The sequence below is a fragment of the Hippocampus zosterae genome, chromosome 6, assembly GCF_025434085.1.
Source record: "Hippocampus zosterae strain Florida chromosome 6, ASM2543408v3, whole genome shotgun sequence".
Taxonomy (NCBI): Eukaryota; Metazoa; Chordata; class Actinopteri; order Syngnathiformes; family Syngnathidae; genus Hippocampus; species Hippocampus zosterae.
The window spans coordinates 24,666,510-24,692,005 of NC_067456.1; the positions used below are offsets into that span (position 1 = coordinate 24,666,510).

The 25,496-nt window shown below is 42.5% G+C and overlaps 3 protein-coding genes across 4 annotated transcripts in view; 1 reads left to right on the plus strand and 2 right to left on the minus strand.

The window, feature by feature from the left end:
* Positions 1-461, minus strand: part of fkbp15b (FKBP prolyl isomerase family member 15b) — a 37,827-nt gene extending 37,366 nt beyond the window's left edge. The window contains exon 1 of the mRNA XM_052068204.1: positions 278-461. Coding sequence (XP_051924164.1) covers positions 278-327 — 50 coding nt within the window. The 5' untranslated portion in view covers positions 328-461. The remainder of the gene's footprint in view (positions 1-277) is intronic.
* Positions 462-1,547: 1,086 nt separating this feature from the next.
* Positions 1,548-19,328, minus strand: fgf17 (fibroblast growth factor 17). The gene is made up of 5 exons (XM_052068364.1): positions 18,670-19,328; positions 18,520-18,556; positions 18,127-18,304; positions 17,172-17,278; positions 1,548-1,990 (listed from the first exon to the last, which is right to left on the minus strand). The coding sequence occupies exons 1-5, from the start codon at positions 18,699-18,701 to the stop codon at positions 1,688-1,690; spliced, it is 657 nt and encodes a 218-aa protein (XP_051924324.1). The 5' UTR covers positions 18,702-19,328; the 3' UTR covers positions 1,548-1,687.
* ehmt1a (euchromatic histone-lysine N-methyltransferase 1a) overlaps positions 10,067-25,496 on the plus strand; it is a 134,286-nt gene continuing 118,856 nt past the window's right edge. For both annotated transcript variants that reach the window (XM_052068211.1, XM_052068212.1), the window contains exon 1: positions 10,067-10,080. The gene's annotated coding sequence lies outside the window, so the exon portion shown is untranslated. The remainder of the gene's footprint in view (positions 10,081-25,496) is intronic.

The window sequence follows — 25,496 nt, forward strand, 5'->3', positions numbered from 1 at the left end:
CCAAAACAAAACGTATCAGTAATAAATCAGTGAATGTGTCCCAGACTGTTACTTGGTAGACGACCCTTTTAAAAAAAGTGCATCACAAACATCACAATTAATACGAGTAAAATGCATCGACATTGTTTCATTTCGCAGCAGCAGCTATCAACCACATTCATGTTTGAATGGCAGAACGCTTAAATTATGCAGCTATCGACTAACACTGGCTGATGTTATGCTAGTTAACTCGTATGCTAACAGATTCATCATCGTCGAGACAAGAGGCACAACTTACCCGCCTGTGGGTGACAAGAAATCCCCATCTTCGTCGTCTCCACCGAACATTTTATTAGTTAAAAGCCAATATAAGACACGTGATGTAAAGACTAGGCTATTTTTTTACATGGCAACTTCTGTAACTTCTGTAACTCTTCCGGGTTGTTGATTGTCAGCTGACTTTCCACCTGATTCACTTGAGACGTCGAGGGCGTTGCCAGCCTTCAGAGGCGGTGTTTGTAGGGTGAAGGCGTCATCGCGCCGCGCTGAGGCTGCTTCGACCACGACACTACAACAGACAAACCTTTGTGGGGACAACGTTCCCAATCCGTGCAGTTGAAAAACGAAAGAACGACTGATACACGGATTGTCCCTGACTTCCCGTCCCTTCGTTTATTCATTCATTCATTTTCCGAACCGCTTGATCCTTACTAGGGTAACGGTGGGGGTGCTAAATGGAGCCCATCCCAGCTGTCTTCGGGCAGTAGGTGGGGGACGCCCTGAACTGGTTGCCAGTCAATCACTCACACTCACACTCACACCTAGGGACAATTTGGAGTGTTCAATCAGCCTGCCATGCATGTTTTTGGAATGTGGGAGGAAACCGGAGGACCCGGAGAAAACCCATGCAAGCACGGGGAGAGCATGCAAACTCCACTCAGGAAGGCCGGAGCCAGAATCGAACCTCTGCACTGTGAAGTCGATGTACTAACCACTCGGCTACCGCCCCCCCCCCCCCCCCTTGTTTAATGTCTGAACCAATTTTATATACAGTATATATTATACACTATATATGTATATATAAACACAACTTTTTTGCACTTTTTTTGCAGGACTTTTGCTGGTTCTGTGTGGGTACTCCAGCTTCGTACTACATTTTGAAAACACGCATGAAAAGGTTAAGGGAATACTTTCTATTGCCCCGAAGTGTGTGTGTGTGTGTGTGTGTGTGTGCCCTGCGATTGGCTGGTGACAAGTTCAGGGTGTACCCCGTCTACTGCCCGAAGACATCTGGGATATGGCTCCAGCACATCCGCGACCCTTGTGAGGATAAGCGGCTCAGATAAGGGATGGATGTCAGTCCATACAAAACAATTTTAATCCAATCATGTGAAGATGTGTTTTTGTCACTGATAATATTTTTTTCACAGAAAGAACACTGGAAACATGTGACCAAGTCTTATAACTTCCTCTTTTCATGACACACATAGTGCATTTGCCTCCCTTTGAGGAACAGTGCAATGGCAATGAAAACACTCTCCAGCAAAGACATGCCAGACAATCAAATATATACTGTATATCATCTGATTCAATTTCTGTATTTACAAACAATCATTTTACAAAGAAGCATACAAGACATGCTAACGATATTTACACAACATATGCACAAAAAGTTCACATTTTTTGTAATGCAATGGTTGTCAACAGTTCACTCTTTTTTTGCTGTGGAAGTATGTGATTTGTTGTTCCTTTTTCCTCTACGTGTGGCTGGAAATCGAATGAAGTCAAAATGTTTACCTAGGTCTCTATTGGGAAAGGTAGGTGAACCTGTGTGTAGTCGTTTTATAAAATGGACTTCTCTCTGATTCTCTCTTGTCTTGGAGGCTTTGATGGGCCTCCCTTTTCTTGTGAATGCAACATACCAGCTGTCATACTTGGCATTCTGAAAAGCTGTGTAATTGTTCTCCAATACAATCTCTGTGAAGATGCAGTCACTGCTACAACAACTGGGCTGTATGTAGAATAGAGAGCGAGAGAGAGAGAGAGAGTTGTCATGTTAAGTTTGACTGAATATAGCTTTTTCATTAAAAAAAATCTGTCTGTAAATTTCAACGGTAAGTGGTTCAGTCATGATACTAGAGTACAGTACACAGCACAGTACAGATAAATATTGCTGCCGTCAGACCGAAACCTCCAATGCCAAATTCCATATTTTCCCACAAATTTGACTATTGTTCATTCCATTTTTGTGTGTGTTTTTGTTTAAAAAGTGTTGACCAATCTGCATGTGTGTAGGTTTTTTTTTTTTTTACTAATCCGCACATATAAGATAAGATATCCTTTATTTGTCCCACACTGGGGAAATTTACAGCCTCCAGCAGCAAGAATGTAGGTAGAAAGAAGAAAGAAGAAAAAACAAACAAACTCTGTTCAATTAAGTGCAGTATTAATACAAAATGGATAAATCGCAGTGCTATTTACAATTGTTTTTCACATCATTTAATTATTATTATTATTATTATTATTATTGTTATTTTTATTCAGCAGGAATTTTGATTAATATTACGTTTGTGTAATATGATCAAAGCCGCAAAAGTTTTATCCAGCATGAACGTATGGATGATGTACTAACAATTGGTTCCTCACAGCTCCTTACGTTGACACTGTTGCCAACAACTTGTAATTTTTTGCATGAAAAACATACAGTATATATATGCTTTTTTTGGCAATATATCCCAGCTGTCTTCGGGCAGTAGGCAGGGGACACCCTGAATCGGTTGCCAGCCAATCGCAGGGCACACAGAAATGAACAACCATTCGCACTCACACTCACACCGAGGGACAATTTAGAGTGTTCAATTAGCCTGCCACGCATGTTTTTGGAATGTGGGAGGAAATTCCGGAGGAAACCGGAGCACCCGGAGAAAACCCACGCAGGCCCGGGGGAGAACACAGACATGTCTCCCCGGGTCCTCTACCAGAGGCCACGATTAATTTTCAGCTAATTTGAGTTACCGGTAATTATGATATAATTATCATAATTATCATAATTACCATAATTACCGGTAATTATATATATATATATATATATATATATATATATATATATATATATATATATATATATATATATATATATATATATATATATATATATTAGAGCGGTCAAACGATTAAAATATTTAATGCAAACTCAACACAGGGAGGCCGGAGCTGGAATCTGTTCTGCGCAGTATCCTTGCTGTTCCCAGCAATGCACATTTCTGGACTGAGATGTCCGATGTTGTTCCCGGGATCTGTTGCAACCACTCATCTAATTCGGAGGTCACTGCCCTGAGTGCTCCGACCACCACAGGCACGACTGTCACCTTTACCTTCCAGGCTCTCTCCAGCTCCTAATCTGTGTATAATGTGTGTGTATAAATATATATATATATGTGTGTGTGTGTGTGTGTGTGTGTATGTATGTATGTATGTATGTATATATATATATATATATATATATATATATATATATATATATATATATATATATATAATATCAGTTTTGCGCGTTATTATCGGCATTAATTAAAATAAAAAAAATTTAACGGGATTACATTTTTTTATCGCGAGATTAACGTGGCAACAAGTCACAGAGGATGTTACTTTGCTCTATAAATAAACCAGAAACAAAACAACAAGCGCGCTGCAGAGGTCCCCGCACATCATTTTTTTGCCAGCCACGGCAGCGCGAGACACTGAAAATGGATACTTAAAAAATTTATGAATGGGAAGGTTACTTTTCAAAAGTTGCCAGATAGTTCCACAGTCGTAAACTGAGCTATCATCATAGCACGTCGAGTCTGAAATACCACTTTATGGCCAAGCACACAGCTGATGTGAATACTCCACCCCCTCGTCTAAGACAGACAGCTATGGATCATTTCAAAGCGAAGAAAATGGATGACAGGACGAAGAACAAATTTGGTGAAGCCATAGTATGCTAAATGTATGGCTACTGCATGCAAGCCTGTCAACATTGTCCACAGCCAGACTCAAGCTGAAATTCCCATTGCATCTAACGACTCCACTACGGATTGCCAGCGAGATCCTCCATTACTAGCTATGAACAGAAATTGTACGGAGCGGAGAAGGCTAAGGTACACCAAGCGGGAGAAGACACTGTTTCGGGAGAGAAAAAAGGAGACTAGGTTGATGAGCCTCTGGTGAATAAAGAGCAGGCATTCTGTTGAGTTCGATGTATGCCACTGACACGATTGTTGCTTGTTTGGAACTATTTTGTGTGGAAGGTTACCATGTTCTGCGGCCAGATAAATAATGGGGGTGGAGGTCCTCTGTGTTTGTCTGACAGTGACGGCGCGCTGAGGCACGTCGAGAGTTCAGCGGTGCAGTGGTAGCGACTTAGCGACCACACTGAAAATAAAACGTCTCCAGTGTTGTCATCGAACCAAGTGTCGTCATCCGAAATGATGTCTACACAAAACCATCAAGAGACTTCCGCGCAAGAAGGATCAACAGAATCAACATAGCCTGACTGTTGTGTTCAAAGCAAACTTGAGAAAAACGAAGTATGCAACCATGCCTTAAATCCACCATAGGCTAAGTACTAGTTTACCTTAGAGGTGCACTTCATAATTTTATATTGCTCTGTTTTGATTCCCTAAAATGAGCTGTTAAACCAGCTGTTGTATGACAAAATATTTCACTGTTGTTGATGGACAGTAATATTGTGTGAATAATCCCTTTTCGTCAATGGACGCTACAGCTTTGTGTTTGCTTTCAAAACTTAGCTTGTAGCAGACGTGTGCACATTTTTAGCATGACGTCTCTGATCCACTGGTGAAAGGACACTTTGATCCTCTCCTTTTTCATCTATAACTGCTTCAGACAACAAAATGTATGCAGAAAAGTGGTGAAAATTGCATGACTGTCTGTGTCCTATGTGTTGTGTTGTGTTATTTTTGTTATTTTGACTTCAAAATGGTGCCGCGAGAGTGGCTGCCTTTCCAGCAGCTCCTATATTTTGTTGTTCTATTTCTTCCTTTCATAACTTTGCTGCTGTGAATTGGGAATTTCTCCATTGCGAGACTAATAAAGGGTTTCTTATCTTATAACTGCTCCAAGTAAAAATGTACATGTAAAATAGACAATCAAAATTATTTCAGTAAATAATTGCAATTTGCACAGAGAAAACTGATTCATGATTCCATGTTGATGAGAGCATTAAAATGGGGAAAAATAGGACAAAAAATATAAATGGAAATTCAGAAACGATAAAAAAATGCGTGAGTAATCACGATTAATTTTCAGCTAATTTGAGTTACCGGTAATTATGATATATATATATATACATATATATATATTAGAGCGGTCAAACGATTAAAATATTTAATGTAATTAAAAATGCAACTGTCATAATTAACTCAAATGGACTAAAAAATTTATAGTGATTACTCACATTTTTTATCATTTCTAAATTTCCTTTTACATTTTTTGTCCTATTTTCCCCCCATTTTAATGCTCTCATCAACATGGAATCATGAATCAGTTTTCTATGTGCCAAATGCAAATATTTACTGAAATAACAATTTCGATTTTCACAGTTATTCACACATAATCTCTTACACAATATTACTCTCCATCAACAACAGTGAAAACAATATTTTGTCACAAAACAGCTGCTTTAACAGTTTTTTTTAAATAAATACAAAACAGAGCAATATAACATTATAAAGTGCACGTCAAGGTAAACTAGTACTCAGCCTATAGTGCATTTAAACCATGGTTACATACTTCGTTTTTCTCAAGTTTGATTTGAACACAGCAGTCTACTTCTGGGGCGGCCCGGTAGTCCAGTGGTTAGCACGTCGTGCAGAGGTACCGGGTTCGATTCCAGCTCCGGCCAGCTCCGGCCTCCCTGGAGTTTGCATGTTCTCCCCGGGCCTGCGTGGGTTTTCTCCGGGTTCTCCGGTTTCCTCCCACATTCCAAAAACATGCGTGGCAGGCTGATTGAACACTCTAAATTGTCCCTAGGTGTGAGTGTGAATGGTTGTTCGTTTCTGTGTGCCCTGCGATTGGCTGGCAACCGATTCAGGGTGTCCCACGCCTACTGCCCGAAGACAGCTGGGATAGGCTCCAGCACCCCCGGCGACCCTAGTGAGGATCAAGCGGCTCGGAAGATGAATGAATGAATGAGTCTATTTCTGTATGTTTGTTGAAGAATAACGAGACACCAGATACCAGTGTTCATTATGTGCCACTGTATTCAAAACTGCCCGCCGTACAAAAAAGCGCACGCACTTCCCCCGTGCTGCTGGAGCAAACCATTCTGAAAGGGGGGGGGGTGGTCACTCCCCCTAACACAGTCAGGCTATGTTGATTGTGTTGGTCCTTCTTGTGCGGAAGTCTCTCTACGGTTTTTGTGTAGACCTCATTTCGAATGACTACACTTGGTTCGATGACAACACTGGAGACGTTTTATTTTCGCTAGGTCGCTACCACTATCAGACAAACACAGACAAGCTCCACCCGCTCTATTTATATGGACGCGGAACACTGTAACCATCCACACAAAATAGTTCCAAACAAGTAACAATCGTGTCAGTGGCATACATCGTATACCTGTATGATACAGAGAGAGAGAGAAGAACAGATAACTTTGGTCTTGTCAGTGGAGCAATCGGGCAACTTTTTAAAAGTAAACTTTCCATTCATAAACTCTTTAAGTATCCGTTTTCAGTGTCTCGTGCTGCCGTGGCTGGCAAAACAGACATGGGCGTGGACTTCTGCAGCGCCCAGATGTTTTGTTCTGGTGTGTTAATAGAGCAACGTAACATCCGCTTGTGACGTGTGCCGCGTTAATCTCGCGAGAAAAAAAATAATCCAGTTAAAATTAATTTAAATTAATGCCAATAAAAACGCGCTAAACTGACAGCTCTAATATATATATATATATATATATATATATATATATATATATATATATATATATATATATATATATATATATATATATATATATATATATATATATATATATATATATATATATTATAGCTAGCGGCTGGATAGCTCAGTTGGTAAGGCATCGGTTTGGCATACGGGAGACGGTGGTTTGAATCCCGCTTGGGGCAAAAAAATGAGCACATAACACCATCCAGTGTGGGTCCTTGGGCAAGATCCTTCACGCTAATGCCTACCTCATACAATGATGAGAGCCAATAAAACGAATGACATGCCGGCTCAGACGTCGCCCGGCCAAACAAGGTCTGCGTCAGGTGCTGGGGAACCAGAGCACCTTGATGAAAAATGGGCTACTGGAACAAAGCGGAGATGGGCGAGATGCGATAACATGGCTCTGTTGGAATGCTACTACTCAAGCAACCCTAGTCAGAGGGGTTACATGCAGAGAATGTGGGCTAAATGGTTACTTCGAAACCCACAGTCACGATTGACCACAAAACAACTAGTAGCTCAGTGTTCCAACATCCACAAACGGCAACTGCTGTCACAACTTGAGATTGATGAGGTACAATGCAGGTTCCATGGTGAAGGGCCCCAGGCTGCCAGATCAGAGGAGGAGGTCATACAAGAGTTTGGGAGGCAGGCCCCAATGAATGCAGATGATGAGATTGGGAGGCCAGCCCCAATGAATGCAGATGATGAGATTGGGTGGCCAGCCCCAATGAATGAAATGCTGAGCGAGGCAGCAATTGACCTGAAAGCTAAGATCATGGCGAGAATGAAAGCTGGGCAACCTAGAAACCGATTGCAACGGCTATGTGAAGTACCATCTGAAAATCTCATAGAAAGTGTGAATGCAGCACTGAGGGCGATCCCTACCGTAACACAGAATCACAGAAACCAATGAGCTGATATACGCTTCAGCATCAGTGATCCTGGAGACTCTGGGATATAAGAGCAACCATGGAAGCCATGAGATACGTTATCCACCATGGAAAAGACGGTAGGAGGCTAAGATCAAGGCTGCCCGGAAAGATGTGAGTCAATTGACGGAGGCCCAGAGAGGTGTGATGAAAAGGCCGATACCGGAGAGGTACATCCTGATGACCATACCTGAAGCACTCGAAACTGCCAAACAAAGGCTCCAAGCCTTGTTCAGTCGGCTAAAGCGGTACACGAAAGAGAATGAGGCCAGACGAATAAACAGGCTGTTCGCAACACAACCTGCGAAAGTGTACACTCAGTGGCAGGGTCCTAACAACAGAGCTGACCCACCAAGACTGGAAACTGAAAGGTACTGGAAAGGCGTATGGAAGAAGGAGGTTGCACATAACAGCAGTGCACAATTGCTGGCGACCGTGAGAGAGGAGCACAAAAACCTCCCTGAACAGAACCCAGTTACCATAACAGTGGCAGACATACAGGAAAGAGTCTCAGATATTAAGAACTGGACAGCACCAGGCCCGGACATGGTCCACACCTACTGGCTAAAGAAACTCACAGCACTCCATGAGCGCCTAGCAGTACAAATGAACCAGCTGCTGAGGGATGGGACTCACCCAGAATGGCTAACGGAAGGGCGAACGATCCTGATCATGAAGGATCCCTCGAAGGGTGCAGCCCCATCCAACTATCGGCCAATAACCTGTCTCTCCACAACATGGAAGCTCATGTCAGGCATCATTGCGGCTAAGATAAGTGGACACATGGATCAATACATGAACGAAGCGCAGAAGGGCGTTGGTAGAGATACCAGAGGAGCCAAACATCAGCTGCTGGTTGACAGAACAGTCGCACAAGACTGCAGGTCCCGACGTACAAACCTGTGCACAGCTTGGATTGATTACAAGAAAGCCTATGACTCGATGCCACATACATGGATCACTGAATGCTTGGAGTTGTCATCTTCTGTTCCCCATTGTCTGAGACATTCTCTGAGTACGTCATCCATTGGAGCCTTCTCCTTGATGTATTCATGGAGCTTGGATGTTTCATCCTGGACAGTGGCTCTCACGCTCACTAGTCCCCGGCCTCCTTCCTTTCGGCTTGCGTACAGTCTCAGGGTGCTGGATTTGGGATGGAACCCTCCATGCTGGGTTAGGAGCTTTCGGGTCTTAACGTCCGTGGTCTGAATCTCTTCCTTTGGCCACCTTATTATTCCTGCAGGGTATCTGATCACTGGCAGGGCATAGCTGTTTATTGCCCGGGTCTTATTCTTGCCATTGAGCTGGCTTCTTAGGACTTGGCTCACTCGCTGGAGGTATTTGGCCGTAGCCGCTTTCCTTGTTGCCAGTTCGAGGTTGCCATTGGCTTGTGGTATACCGAGGTACTTGTAGCTGTCCTCAATGTCTGCTATTGTTCCTTCAGGGAGTGATACCCCTTCAGTGCGGACTACCTTTCCTCTCTTAGTCACCATCCGACTACATTTCTCAAGCCCGAATGACATCCCGATGTCGCTGCTGTAGATCCTGGTTGTGTGGATCAGGGAATCTATGTCCCTTTCGCTCTTAGCATACAGCTTTATGTCATCCATGTAGAGGAGGTGACTGATTGTAGCTCCATTTCTGAGGCGGTATCCATAGCCTGTCTTGGTGATTACTTGGCTTAGGGGGTTCAGTCCTATGCAGAACAGCAGTGGGGAGAGTGCATCACCTTGGTATATGCCACATTTGATGGACACTCGGGTAAGTGGCTTGCCATTGGCTTCAAGTGTGGTTTTCCACATCCTCATCGAGTTCGCAACGAAGGCTCTTAGGGTCCTGTTCACCTTATACAACTCCAAGCATTCAGTGATCCATGTATGTGGCATCGAGTCATAGGCTTTCTTGTAATCAATCCAAGCTGTGCACAGGTTTGTACGTCGGGACCTGCAGTCTTGTGCGACTGTTCTGTCAACCAGGAGCTGATGTTTGGCTCCTCTGGTATCTCTACCAATGCCCTTCTGTGCTTCGTTCATGTATTGATCCATGTGTCCACTTATCTTAGCCGCAATGATGCCTGACATGAGCTTCCATGTTGTGGAGAGACAGGTTATTGGCCGATAGTTGGATGGGGCTGCACCCTTCGAGGGATCCTTCATGATCTGATGATATTATATATATATATTATTTGAATACTAATAGAATGTGTGCATGTGTGTGTGTGTGTGTGTGTGTGTGTGTGTGTGTGTGTGTGTGTGTGTGGTGCCTCGATGGGATCACCACCTTATCGTGGTGAGGCACTTTGCGCGTCTCCATGACCCCTAGAGCTATGTCGGCAGGAGTCCCACACTCCTGGCAGGGTCACCCAAGCCGAACAGGTCGAAGGGTAGAGGCCAGACAAAGAGTGATCCCAAACCGGCACCTGGGGACAGGCATAGGCGGAGTCCAACAGACTGGACTACCGGCAGCCCCCTGCAACTCTTGCCAGGAGAAGGTCGTCATGGGTACCCTCATGCCACCGGAAACCACCTGGCAGGAGTGAAGATGGTGGGAGTGAGGACTGTGCACCCACACCCTCACCTTAATCCGAACCTTTGCGCAAGCTTCTTGCCCCAACCCCACACCCAATCCCCCACCCTGCATCCCCCTAATCCCCCAAAGTCCTGCGGCGATGTGGAATGGCGGTGGGCACAGGCCAAGGATGTGGCTGGGAGTGCCTAGCCAAACCACGCACACAGGCGGCAATGGAGTGATGGTCGTTGACATTGCGGGATGGAGCAGCGCATCTCTTCGGCAGCTTCCATTGTGACTGAGCAGCTCCACACTGCTCACCCCTGTGATGGGGAGGGACCTAGAAAAAATGGTCTAAAAATTGTCTGCTCTCCACACTCCGGACGGTAAACCGCAATCGTCGGAGCATCCCCCTTGCGGTCGAAAGGATAATAAACTAAATAGAAAAAATCTATGCATAGCTTCGTGGAACGTCCGCACCTGGACCTGGCTGAAACTCCTGACAGGCCCCACCGGAGGACAGCACTTGTGGCCCCAGAGCTCGCGAGGTATAACATCGATATCGCAGCTCTCAGCGAGACCAGAATACATGGAGAGGACTCCCTGACAGAAGTTGGTGCAGGGTATACCTTTTTCTGGAAAGGAGTCCCCGAAGGCACTCGTCGAAACCATGGAGTTGGCTTTGCTGTGAAGTCCCAACTGTTGAAGCGCATCCCAGAATCCCCCACCGGCATCAACGAAAGACTGATGACATGGCGCATTCCCCTGGCAAAGGGACGCTTTGCCACACTCATCAGTGCCTATGCACCAACTCTGAATGCCGAGCACAATATAAAGGAGGATTTCTACAGAGCTCTGGACACCATCCTGCAGCAAACACCGGCTACGGACAAGCTCATAGTCATGGGAGATTTCAATGCTAGGGTGAGCACGAAACACCTGGTGTGGAGCAAAGTTATTGGCCAGCATGGAGTGGGAAAAATGAACAACAACGGCCTTCGGCTCCTCTCGCTCTGTACAGAACATCAGTTGGTCATCACTAACACCATTTTCCAAATGAAGAACAGGTTTAAGAGCACCTGGCAGCACCCCCGCTCCAAACACTGGCATCTCCTGGACTATGTGATTGTCCGTCAAAAGGACATACGGGATGTCCTCATCACCCGTGTCATGCGCGGAGCTGAGTGTTGGACTGACCATCTCATGGTCAGATCCAAACTCCTCATGAGCATTCAACCCCGTCATCCAAGGACAGCTCCCAACAAAAGGCTCAACTGTTCAGCATTGAACAACCCCACCACCAGAGCCAACCTCCGGTGACTCCTTGCTGAAAACCTTGACAAGATCCCGGAGGAATCAGGTGACTGGCCAGCTCTGCACCAGGCTATCCAGAGCACAGCTTCGGAGGTGCTTGGCCAGTCAAGGAGGCGCCACCAGGATTGGTTTGACTGCAACTCAACCGAGATACATACACTTCTGAAAGCAAATCATGAGGCCCATAAAGCTCTCCTGTCCTGCCCTACATCTCTCACCCGTAAAGCCACCTTTTCGGCAGTTAGAACAGTGACCCAGCGAGCACCCCGTATCATGGAGGACACCTGGTGGGTGCAGAAGGCAAATGAGATCCAAAACCTGGCAGACTGTAACAACACCCAGGGCTTCTACAATGCCATCAAAGCACTGTATGGTCCCAAGAAGCGGGCAATTGCTCCAGTCCGATCAGCAGATGGCTCTGCACTCCTCAAGGACCACCATGAGATCCTTGCCCGTTGGGCAAACCACGTTGAAAATCTTCTCAACCATACCAACCCTGTCAACCCACATGTTATGGACAATCTTCCAGACCTGCCAACAATCATGAGCCTCGACATCCCACCATCCTATTCTGAAACCCAGCAAGCCATTGCTGGCCTAAAGAACAACAAAAGCGCTGGTCCTGATGGCATCCTTGCAGAGGTTTTCAAACACGGAGGTTATCTCCTCACGCGCCGACTGCACCTCCTGATTCAAAACATCTGGGAATATGGGACTGTCCCGCACGATTGGAAGGATGCTAACATTGTTGTTATTTATAAGCAGAAAGGGGACAGAGCAACATGTGTGAATAGCCGAGGAATCTCTCTCCTCTCCACCGCAGGAAAGATCTTGGCCATAATCATGCTCAGCAGGCTGGTCAAGCACATCTCAGAAAGTGTGCTTCCAGAAACTCAGTGTGGCTACCGGAAGACTAGATCCACCATTGACATGATCTTTGTTTTAAGACAGCTAATGGAGAAAAGCAGAGAACATCACAAGGACCTGTACATAGCCTTCATCGATCTCAGCAAAGCCTTTGACACCATCAACCGTGAGTTGCTCTGGAAACACCTCTCCAAACTTGGGGTGCCACCCAAGTTTCTCAGCATCCTCCAGCAGCTGCATGATGGGATGCAAGCCAGAGTGCTCATTGGAGGACTCCAGTCAGAGCTCTTCAAGGTGAAAGTTGGGGTGAAGCAGGGTTGTGTCTTGGCTCCAGTGCTTTTTAACATCCTCCTTTCTGCCATTACGTGCCTCTTCCACCGTGGCATGGGACATGAAGACGGTGTCCATATGGAGTACCGCCTAGACGGAAGCCTCTTCAACATCAGACGGCTCCAGGCTCACACAAAGACAAAAATCTGTCAGATCTGTGAGCTTCAGTATGCTGATGACTGCACTATACTAGCTCACAGTTCAAACTCTATGCAGCACGCCCTGGACACCATTTCCAATCTGTACCAATCCTTTGGTCTTCAGATTAACATTAAAAAAACTGAGGTCATGTTCCAACTCACTACCCCAACTTCCACATTCCCCACCTTTCACATTAATGGCACTCCACTAAAATTAGTGGACCATTTCACCTACCTTGGCTCCACTTTATCGTCAAATTGTTCACTTGACACTGAAGTCCACACCCGTATTAATAAAGCATCATCATCCTTTGGTCGCCTACGCAGCAGGGTCTTTGAAAACCGAAACCTGAAGACCCGTACCAAGATTGCTGTGTATAATGCAGTATGTCTCTCCACTCTGCTCTACGGGTCAGAGTCATGGACTCCATATCGCCGGCACATTACTACCTTGGAAGCCTTCCACATCCGCTGCTTGCAAAAGATCCTCGGCCTGTCCTGGGAAGATCGAATTCCCCATACAGACATCCTCAAAAGCACCAATTCCATCTGCATGGAAGCGGCCGTGGCGAAGAAACATCTTTGGTGGATCGGACACACCATTCGCATGCCAGACAACCGCCTGCCCCGCCAGGTCCTCTATGGCCAACTGAGAGGTGCAAAGCGTTCTGCTGGGGGGCAAAAGCGACGCCTCAAGGACTACAGCAAGGACCTCCTAAAGCGAGCCAACGTCAACCCCACGCAGCTTGAAACACTTGCACTCAACAGACCAACCTGGCAGATCACTTGTGCCACTGCAATCTCTCAAATACACCAAATTAACCAAGCCAGACGAACCGAGAAACGCATTCAACGACATCAGCGGGCAGCTGATACCCCCCTGGTATCCGGTTTCCCTTGCTCCATCTGTGGTCGAGTCTGTGGCTCAAGGATCGGTCTCTATGCCCACGAGAAGTGGCACCAGCGACAGCGACAGAGTCGCTGATCCCCCCCGCTCCCCCAAACCATCCTTCCCTCCCTTGGAGCAAGTGTCATCATCAGACATGATGGACAGCTAGAAGAAAGTGTGAGAGAATGAAAATGGTTACAATTTCCTTGGCAGTATGAGTGCAGTGTGTGTGACACCAAACTTTGAAGGCTGCTCTTTCTGTGAAATTAGCTTTTACAATTTTATACACATGGGTGGCCCGGTAGTCCAGTGGTTAGCACGTCGGCTTCACAGTGCAGAGGTACCGGGTTCGATTCCAGCTACGGCCTCCCTGTGTGGAGTTTGCATGTTCTCCCCGGGCCTGCGTGGGTTTTCTCCGGGTGCTCCGGTTTCCTCCCACATTCCAAAAATATGCATGGCAGGCTGATTGAACACTCTAAATTGTCCCTAGGTGTGAGTGTGAGTGCGAATGGTTGTTCGTCTCTGTGTGCCCTGCGATTGGCTGGCAACCGATTCAGGGTGTCCCCCGCCTACTGCCCGGAGACAGCTGGGATAGGCTCCAGCACCCCCCGCGACCCTAGTGAGGATCAAGCGGTTAGGAAGATGAATGAATGAATGAATGAATTCATTAATTAATTTTATACACATTTTACAGATGTCAAAGAGATTTAATGCTAGTGGATGGTGCAGTGGCGTGCGCAGTTGATGTCTGCCTGGTTTTGATGCCCCCCAAAACTTTTTTTTGTTGATGGGGGGTGTTTTTAACTATTGCAGCCATCACCCAACTTGGGGACCAAACTCTTGTGGCTACCATGTCCCATGACTCTGGTTTGAAAGCGAAGAGTGCTGCTCAGCACCCTCTGAGAAAGTGTTCACTCCAGAGCATCGGTCCCCAAACTACGGCCCGCGGGCCGGATACGGCCCGTCAGCTCATTTGGCCCGGCTCTAACCCTCCTGATGTCCTCGGGTCAAAATGACCGGTCACTGTGTTTAAAATGCCCCCCAAAAAAACCCTAACTGCAAACAGCTGTGTCTACAAGCCAGCTGGAACCTACAAAAGGATTATAAGGAAGGAACACAAGAACTTTAAGAGACTGCTCATATGTGTCAGAGAGATTCTGCTCTGAGAACTAAGCTGAACTTTTATCTGTAAAGATTGTGCATGGCAAGTTAATGTTCCATGGCTTTTTTTTCTATGAAGAACACAGAGAGAGTTATTTACCGGTAGTTATTATTTATTTCCTGTTTTTTCTGTGAAGAACTCAGAGAGGGTTATTTAGTTATTATTTATTTCATTAATAGTGTTATTATTTGTTTCCTGACTTTTTTTCTGTAAAGAACCTGGAAAGGGTTATTTGGTTATGTGTGGCTTTCTGGAAAACAATACATTTTTTAAGCTCCCCTACGATCGTCACACTTTTTCTGTTATAAACTGATACTGGCCCCCCACTAGAGAAGGGAAAAGTTATGTGGCCCTCACAAGAAAAAGTTGGGGGACCCCTGCTCCAGAGGATGTCAAATATACCTTTTTGGTTCTCAGCTTCTTTTACCGCCATTTCCAACACATTTTTTCAACTTCTTCTTTTTCAATTGGTGACACTGGCAGACATTGTTGATAGTAATTTGCATATTCATGTAAAGGCTTAGATTGGCTGGCAATCAGTTCAAATTGTCCCCCGCCTACTGCCCGAAGACAGCTGGGATAGACTCCAGCACGCCCCGCAACCCTTGTGATCAGAAAATGGATGGATGTAAGGGCATGGAGAGGGACGAGTCTCATAGTGTATTTGAACATTTCCACATTGATTGAGATGAACAAAAGGAATGTGCTTGGCTTCATGCGTATACAGGAACAGAGATTCATCCATCTTTTTTTTTGTGAGTGCAACATATTCTGAATTTGACTTTATGCTGCGTTTTACGTAATATGACAGCCAAACAAGTCTTTAAACGATTTCACATTGGAAAAAAAGTCTGACGGCACACAATTTAGCCAAACAATTCACAATAAGTGGATTTTTTTTCAGTTGAAAATTAATTCATATTTCCATCAAATTAATGAAGAATTGAATTGAATGATATCTCACAGCCCATCTGGCAATCTCTCATGGCACACCAATGTTCCACGGCACACTGGTTGAGAATCACTGCTCTACAATAATATATCGAAATTACTTTATGTTTCTGAAAAAAAAGTTCCAATTTCCTCTGCAGTATCACCGCAGTGTGTGTGACCTAAACTTGGAGGTTGCTCTTACTCAGATTTTTTTTCCAGCTTTATACATCATGAAATTCTGTTACCCAGATCTGCTATGGAGACAAAACATTTTGACCTGCAGTGCATTCACAATGCCAAAGGGACGATGCGTTTTGGGGACACTGCCTATTTCCATGAGAAAGGAATTGAAATTTGACACTGTTTTAGGTGAGATATAAGTTTTTACAGGTGATCCATGGTGGTGTGCTGATCCATCCAGGTTATTTTGGCCAAAGTACTCAGTAAATGCAAATAGGCCAAAGCAACTAACAAGAATCTTTGCAATTTTGGTGGTACCGGAAAGGGATCTAGTTTGAAGCATGTCTGAACAGTTGTGGGAGCGATATGAGCTTCTGCTAGTGAGATGTATTGTGCAGAACTAATCTTATCGCTTTAAGAATGTAATTTCTGTTTCAAGAAATGAGCCAAACCAATGAAGAAAAATTGTAAAAACAATGCCATGTTTAACCATGTTTACTTGACTTCACCCCAAAAAGTGAGGCATTTAGAGTTACGTGCATTCTGTGCAATTGCAGAGATTTATATGTTTTACAAAAATCTTAAAAATCCAAAAGTACACCACAAATAAAAGACAGACACACTGTCTTCCTGCCTGTCTGACAGATAGATAGATAGATTATATAGATAGATAGATAGATAGATAGATAGATAGATAGATAGATAGATAGATAGATAGATAGATAGATAGATAGATAGATAGATAGATAGATAGATAGATAGATAGATAGATAGATAGATAGATAGATAGATAGATAGATAGATAGATAGATAGATAGATAGATAGATAGATAGATAGATAGATAGATAGATAGATAGATAGATAGATAGATAGATAGATAGATAGATAGATAGATAGATAGATAGATAGATAGATAGATAGATAGATAGATAGATAGATAGATAGATAGACAATGCTATTACATGTACATATTGAGTACCTTTCCAACAAGTTTTCCTTTCCGGTTCATGCAGAGGTACCGTCCACTTTCTGCACCTTTTATCCTCACGCGGCTGCCGAAAGTGTCTGTCTCAACAAAGAGACGAGCTGCAAAAAAATAAAAAGCACATATTTGCTCCAATGACCAAGTACAAACTTGACAAATGTTATGAACAATTCAGATAGACAGAATTGATCAGATCTGGATTGATTACTTGTTCGTCAATTTAAGGCGCAGGCACTATTGGTACATGCTTATGGTGTGGATTGAAACAATATGACCTTGGATCTACAAATCACAATCTTTGGAGTGGTGAAATGAGCTTGGTAGCCCTTGACTTCGAGTGGAAGAAAGCATATAAATGCAGTGCAAAACATACAGTAGAGTTCTGCCTTTCCTCTATGGGCAACCAAATGATATGATCAAAACGATACATGTAGAATATATAATGCAATTTAACTTGCTGCAAATTGTGGCAGTTGTGTATTGGGGCCATCAAAACAAATGACTTTGCCTATCAGCCACTAATATGCCAGACAATGACTTCATGGATACAGCTGATACCCAGTAGGTTCTATTAACATGCAGTGGTGGTTGGGTTACAGGGTGGCTGGAGGAGAACCCCGGCTGTGCCTAAGGACAAAGCCTGCCCAGCAGGAGTCTTCAACGTAATTGATCTCCAAATTTCTCAACCATTCAGTAATTGCTATGTGTGAGCTGTCTACAGCCAATGTCAAATCATTAACCAACAATCTTCTCAAGTCCTAATCTTCCCTCAACTTCATATATGTGTTAGCTTCCACAATTATAGATGTTATGTTTTTGTTGTCGTTTTTCAGTATATTATGTATCTAACACAAAAGTGTAAAAAATGTTTTCAAACTTACATTGTGAATGTTTCTGAGCTAATAACGTTATGCTTATGTAAAATGTCTGACAGTGATATAGCTCTTACCATAAACATTTCCATCCTCAGCTGTGGCGGTGACCTTTTTGCCCTGAATCTGGACGTGTTTAGCACTGGTGCGGCTGTAGAGCTGGTAAATCCTGACCTGTCTGTGGCTGATCTGGTCCGTCACTGCGCCCTGTGTCCTCACGTACTGGTTAAAATTAGGAGATGGGTGATTCTCCCCCTTTTTTTTTGCAAAGGGAAAAATAAAATCTGTAACATTTATTTTCTAATTTGGGATTTAGCCCATGTCTGATGTCATTGCAGTTATAATCTACAGTAGAGGTGAAACGAAACAATTTAGCTGATTAAATGTAATATTGTTTGTTTGCAATTTTCATAACTTTGGTAGATTATATCAGGAACAGAGTAAAGGAAAACAGATTTCTAAATTCTTACCTTTGCATAGCTCCAAAGCACGAACAACTGAAATGATCTGCAAAAAATAGTTTTTAAAACTAAAACTAAAAGAGTTGGTGAAAACAAACACATTTTTGGACAGCCAAGGCTCAGGTCAAAGACTTACAATCAGGTTTAAGGTAGACTTACATGTAAATACAACGTTGGTTTATTCCATACATTCTCCCTCCAGTTGGAGCCAATCAAGAAGTGGGTGGATTTTTGAGGAAGATGTGTCCCAAATGGATGGCAGAAATTGATCACAGTAAAGCAGTCACTGTGTCACATATGCACTCCACGCCAGTCGATCAACACCACCAGAGTCTTTGGGATTGGAACTGTGATTTCCCTTCACGTGTCAAAAATCTGATCTACTTGATGGAGTGGTGGAGCCCTCTTCCAAAATTCCGCGTAACTCCTCAAAGGTCCACTCAGCTACATCCATTATCGTCCAGGTGAAGTCACATTTTACATAAGTGACAAATAAAATACACGTGCTCCCATTTAAGATATGTGTGGGTATATTCCACGCTATGAAAAGCTTTTTTGGAGATCTGTTTTCTTCCTGCTTATATGCTGAACAGGCAAAGTCCCGCCCTGAAAACTTTCTATTGTGGGTGGTCAGTAAAATTGCATTCTCCCAAGATGAAAGTGAGCAAATAAACGTTTTAAAGTTAACAGTTGCTTTCATTACAAATTAATTTCCTCAATTACAAGCTCAAACTGTCCCTCCCATCAAACCTTCATGATCATTGTATGCATTGTATTTAAAAGTGAGTAGACATTGGTGTGACAAGCGGACTCCTCCTCCTAACGCCACCTCACTTCCCTTTCATCTTATGTTAACTGGCCACACTTCCAGTTCACATTAAAACAAATCATGTCAACAAAAGGCCTGTTTCATTCTTGCATAATATGCAATCAACATCTCAGGATGAAGAGGAGTTCGTCTTTCCCCTGCCAAGAGGCAAAAGGGAGCTGATGAGAAACAAGAGCACACAATCGGAATTACAATACTTTATTCATCCATGAAGGCAATTTGTGAGGAAGAAATATAGAAGACAGAAAGTGTCATCACAACAGATGACATGTACACTGACAAATGCTTGATATAACAAAAACATAACTACAAAAGTCAGGATAACTGCTTCACTCTGAATCTCAGCTCAGGCGCGCCTGTGTGCAGTGTTAAAGTACCTAGCAAGCAAGATAAACCTAACAAAGCAAACATAAAAGAGAAAATGCTCGTCCAAGCAGCAACTCGACTAACTCAAAATAACTATCCATCATCCATCCATCCATCCATCCATCCATCCATCCATCCATCTATCCATATTCTGAATTGCTTATAAGATAAGATAAGAAAAACCTTTATTAGTCTCACAATGGAGAAATTCCCAATTTACAGCAGCAAAGTTATGAAAGTAAGAAGTAGAACAACAAAATAAAGGAGCTGCTGGAAAGGCAGCCACTCTCGCGGCGCCATTTTGAAGTCAAAATAACAAAAATAACACAAGACAACACATAGGACACAGACAGTCGTTCAATCTTCACCAATCTACTGGTATACCCATGCTGCCGAGATTATACTGTTCAGGGACACAGAGAGCTGGAGCCTATCTCGTTTGACTTTAGGCCAAAGGCAGACTACACTCTGGAATGGTCCCCTTTTAATCACAGGGCAAGTAGAGAGAAAAACAAGCATTTTACGCTCACAGCCATTCAAAATCACGCACCCTCCACCAGTGTACCATGAAACCATTAATGACTAAGTGGTTAGGACTGCACGACTGTCCGTGTTTTATGTTATGTGTTGTGTTTATTATTTTACTTTATGTTAACTGTTTTGTTAAGCGCTTTGTTACAGCTGCCGCTGTTGTGAAAGCGCTATATAAATCAGCATGTATTGTATTGTATTGTATTACCAAATATAATGTTACCAATTTGCATGCACTGTAGTTGTTTATGGTATGGTAGCTATACTGTACATATTCATGCCTTTTCTAACCTACCTGGTATGAGTAAGCTAGAGTCAATCTCAGCTGGCTTTGAGTCAAGAAGACCAGCTAATCATAGGGCACATACAAACAAACAACCATGAACGCCAATGTATGAGCAATTTAAATTTTCCATTTACCTAAAATGCAGGATTTTTTTAATACTAGAGGAAGCCAGACAACCCCAGAAAGCACAAGATGAACATGCAAAATCCACGCCAAAGTGCCTGAGCTCACAAACGACTTTTTTTTGCAACAAATAGCATTCAATAGCATTGCAGATTTAAGGTCAAAGATTGCACCATCAAGTCCTAAGGCAGTTCACAATGGTTCACTATTTTCACACTTGTATGACAGTTAAGAATGTTAAAAAGCACTGTTTTTATAGATCATTAGATTTTCATGTGGCTACAGTTGGACTGCGGGATGGAAACAAATACTGTATGAACAAATTTGAGGTTGGCCAGCATGCCAAAAAGGATCGTGATGGATCTTAGAGGTGAGTGGCTGGCATCTCACTCAGCCAAAACAAATCAGTCAACCGGAGGAGAACCAACGCAAGTGGGGTCTGAACATGGAAACTCCACATAGAAAGGCCAGTTTATGGCACAGGGCTTCTACAACTGCAGTAACAAGTGGTGGTCTCCAAACAAGTCTGACCTGGTCGTAAAAATCTCGACCATAAAGAGCAACTGGACTCCCTTTTCTGACCCTGCAAAAATAGAGGCAAAGATTCAGGACTGGGTGGTCCACTTTATGAATGAGCAAACCAAAAGTAAAGAACTTGAGGATTCACTTTGGGCTCTTCTCAAGTCATCTGAACCTTGAGGTGGGCATACACCTGCACCTCATAGTACACAATATAGAGCACAACAATCTGTAAATGAAGATTTGGCATTTTTGACAAAATACATGACGTGATGAGTAAAAATACGATACACACGAAGTTAAAACTGTTGGCACCCTTCCGTTAAACACAATGGCACTCACATACCTCCAAACGGATCAAATTAGTCATTAAAATAAAAAGTGTTAAAATTTTAAAATGGAAACAATTTATTATTATTATTGTGTACCAAGAAATTGACCCAAACAAAAATAAAGCTACTCTTAACGTAATATTTTGTTGCACAACATTTTAAGGCAATGAAATGATTTTCACTGGAACTCGTTCACATTTACAGTATTTCAGTGACAAGGTTGGGTTTTACTTTCTTTAACACAACTTTGCCTGTGCTGTGTGTGTAAGTAACACATTTACCATGTGTAAATTGTTCACCGACATACTTTACAGACTGCTGCAATACCATTTGCAAGCTAGCCATTTGAGCTTGCCAAATTCGACACAACTGATGCAGGCAGTCAATTTGTACCCAGTTCCTCATTCTCATTATCCAAAAAGGCTGTCCTGGAAAGTCTTGGAACATACTTCCACAAACAAATATTTGTGAAATCGAGGGGATAACAGGTCTTAATATTTTTCCATGAAAGCCCCAGGAATGTTTCAAAATTTAGACGACAATGTGCAGTTGTTGTGGATGAATGCACCACACTAGCACTGAGCAAAAAAAGTATGCCACTGACATTAATGAGATCCTCAACCCGATCCAAACCTGCACCATCTTACAATGGTTGTCATTCGTAAGGCTATTATTCCAACAAATGGATCCTTGAAATTTTCTAGGTTTTACAAGTGTGACAGAAAAAACTTTACTAATTTACCTGTACTTAATGTCCCCTTTGATCATTAAAAAAATTATCATCTTTATTTTATTGACCATGCTGAAGCAGTGTGTGGCACATACGGAAGAGGATTAGGCCCAATGAAGAAAAAAACATGGTTGGCAAGATTTTTCACTTTTATCTCAGAATTCTTACTTTATTCTCAAAATTCTGACTTTAAATTCCGAATACAGAATTCTGAAGAGATAATTCTGGGAATAAAGTCAGAATAAAGAGAATAAAGTTGAAATCAAAATTTTCACATTAAAGTCAGAATTCTGAGAAGAAAGTCTGAATTCTGAGGTCAAAGTGAGAATCTTGCCAACCTTGTTTTTTTCTTCTTAATTGGCCCTTGATTTTCTACCGAAGGAACAAACCATCACTCCTCCGAATTAGATTTATCCATGTTTCTCTTGGGTGTTCTAAATTGAATTGAATTTTCATTCATGAGACATTTAATGTACAAAGTATGAAAACATACTGTAAAGGTGCAGTTTATTATTATTACTAGATGATTCAGTCATAATCAAAGTCATAATTTGCAAGCACCCTGTACTTTTATCACTCGTATTTAAATGTACAATATCAATGTATACTTGGGAAGGAATCAGGATGTTAGACCTAAACCAAGCAATTTCAACTCCCCTGCTCCAAATTTGTCAATTTACAGGCGTATCATCACACAATGCGCCGATAGGATCTAAAACATTTGTCCGCAAAAGGGTGGAACCACTCTTTAGTTAATTTGTTTCTGTGCTTTGCAACGACATTGCTTCCGAAACAACAGTGGTGGGAGAAGTCAGTGTTTCTTGTGAAATACAACACCCCTGGCCTGTCATGCGGCTTTGCCTATTACACAAGAATTGCTCCAACTGTGCTCCAGCTCAAATTGTCTGATGTGATCAAGAAAAACACTCAATGATGTGCCAGTTATTAAAAAAAAAACATTCACTCAGTGTGGTATATCCTATTTTAAAATAATATGCTGCATTGTGAATGTAAATTGCTACATCAAAAAAGTTGCAACTGTCCTCCATTTTACATTTATTTTGTTGCGATTTTTGCTTAAATTACTGCTTATATGGGTTTCTGTTGGATCATTTGTACAAATTATTTATTGTAAATGTAGTGGGTTTATTAAACTACTAGGAAATGATTCAATAAGCACATTTTTGTTGTGATTTTCAAACTAAAGTTGAATATTTCTGGTCACGTGCCTCATGTTGTAGTGTCAAACTGTAGGGAATCTATCAGAGTTCCTAAGATCAAATTTGCACTTTTAAAAAAATTGTCTCACCACAACCATTTGCCCCAATTAGGATTGCAACCGAGTCATATAAGTGACTCGGAATATGAATAAGTTATGTTAATTGTAAAGCTGCAATTATTTAGCCATCATTTTGCAATCAATTGACAAAGAAAGGTAAGTCACCCTGTTGTTATGAGAGATTTACATTTATTAGTAGTTGGGTAATTGTTGCACCATAAAGTGCATATTAAGAGATAATCTAGAACACTTGATATACGATATTGTGTATTGTATGGATAAAAACATGAGGACGCCATATATTTTCACCTATAAGAACTGCCACTATGAAGTTTGTCTCCTTTTCCCACCTCAGTCTCTACTCTTCTGGAAATAATATCGTTAAAATGCCGTGTAATTTATTACATACTGTATTTTAACTTGATATATGTATATGGTATGTGCAAAAGAACAATTCTGGAACAATCCTAAATTGTGATTTAACACCATCCTTGTAAAACAGCAACACCAGTTAAAAAGCAATTTGTGAACTGAAAACAGTTAAATTATTTTCTGTTCATATTAACTCTCTCATCGCTGAAAACTCATACATGCTGTCAGTATGTATCCAGAGTCGTGTTCCTCTTCCAACTGATCAAGGAGAAAAATACTTTTCTTCAACACCTCATTTGAGCGGGAAAGTCACTTTAAAGCTACGACCAAGTTATTGCGGCAATCGCTCCGTAGGACGAACAAATGTACCAGTTGTAAAACTTATCAAGGTGTGAATGGCCTCTGTGTGCCCTGGGACTTTCAGTATGCAGACTCGGTCAATGGGAAAGTTGGTGGATAGTTTTAAACTGCATTATTGGGTGTCTGGGAGAAACTTGCACACAATGTTGGGATGACTAAATTATATTAAAGTATCGAGAATAAATGGTGCCACTAAATGCCAGCTGCCAATGGGTTTAAATTCATAAAGCTCATTTGCCCACTTAGTAAAACCATAACCAAATACCTCATAAATCAGTGAGGATGGGAAGTAATTTCTTTCGTAAGTGGAAGGTTGGATGTCACGAACCAGGAAGAAAGAAAAAGGTACTGTAATGTTTTCTGAGATGTCTATCGTTATTGCATTGTATAAGCAATGAATATCATTGTCTCCATAATCAAAAAGTAGACTCAGCATAAAGTAGAAGTAGCAGAAATCTCATCATCGCTGCATGGCACATTTTGGCATTTACTTTTTACAGTATCTTTGAGCTCATCAGTGGAGGGGCAAATGTTGTTTGGAGAAGAAACATACAATGGCTGGTTGGACTTCTGGGTATAGAGCCTTCTGATTTATCTGTGCATTTCCAAAATATGTTACCGACCTCTTCACCTCCCTGCCATTTGTGTCACCCTACCACCCACCACAACCCTCAACTGGGCAGACCACTCACCCCCAAGTTCCGTTTGTGTAATCACACCCATCCACCAACTTCAGCTTCAACATTCAATTACCGGTACCCTCGCTGGCACAATCCATTATGCGCCGATCACTGGTTTCAAGAACCTTTCCTATGGAAACAATTCCAAGTACATCTTATGAATGTGAACAAACAACAAATACATTGTGATAATTCAAATAAAATCACTCACCATCTTGATCTATTTCAATTTGATGCAAATTTTGGCCCTGAAACTCAGTTAATTATCCTTGTCTGAGAGCCATTTAAACTTTGCTGACCTTGATGAGCTGTATGAGCTAACCGGGGAACTAATAAAAAAAAATCATGATGGACTCCATTTCATTCATACCCATCACTTGTGTTGCGTGATGTTTTCGGTAGGTGCGCAGGCCACCAAAGGACAATGCCTCGCCACTGTGGTAGTGATGCACTTTTTTCATAACTCAGAAAATATTGCAGCAGTAAAATGTTCCCAGACAGCCAATCTTAGGGCACTCATAGACAAACAACAACCATTGTCACTCACAATCTTAGCCAAGGACAATTTAATATTCAATT

Coding starts and splice junctions, on each gene's coding strand:
- fgf17 (XM_052068364.1), bottom strand. CDS start 18,701: ATGTATGGAATAAACCAACGTTGTATTTACAT. Junction 17,279..18,126: donor TGAGGATGGAAATGTTTATG/GTAAGAGCTATA, acceptor ATTTTTTTGCAG/CTCGTCTCTTTGTTGAGACA. Junction 1,991..17,171: donor AAGGAAAACTTGTTGGAAAG/GTACTCAATATG, acceptor TTCTACATACAG/CCCAGTTGTTGTAGCAGTGA.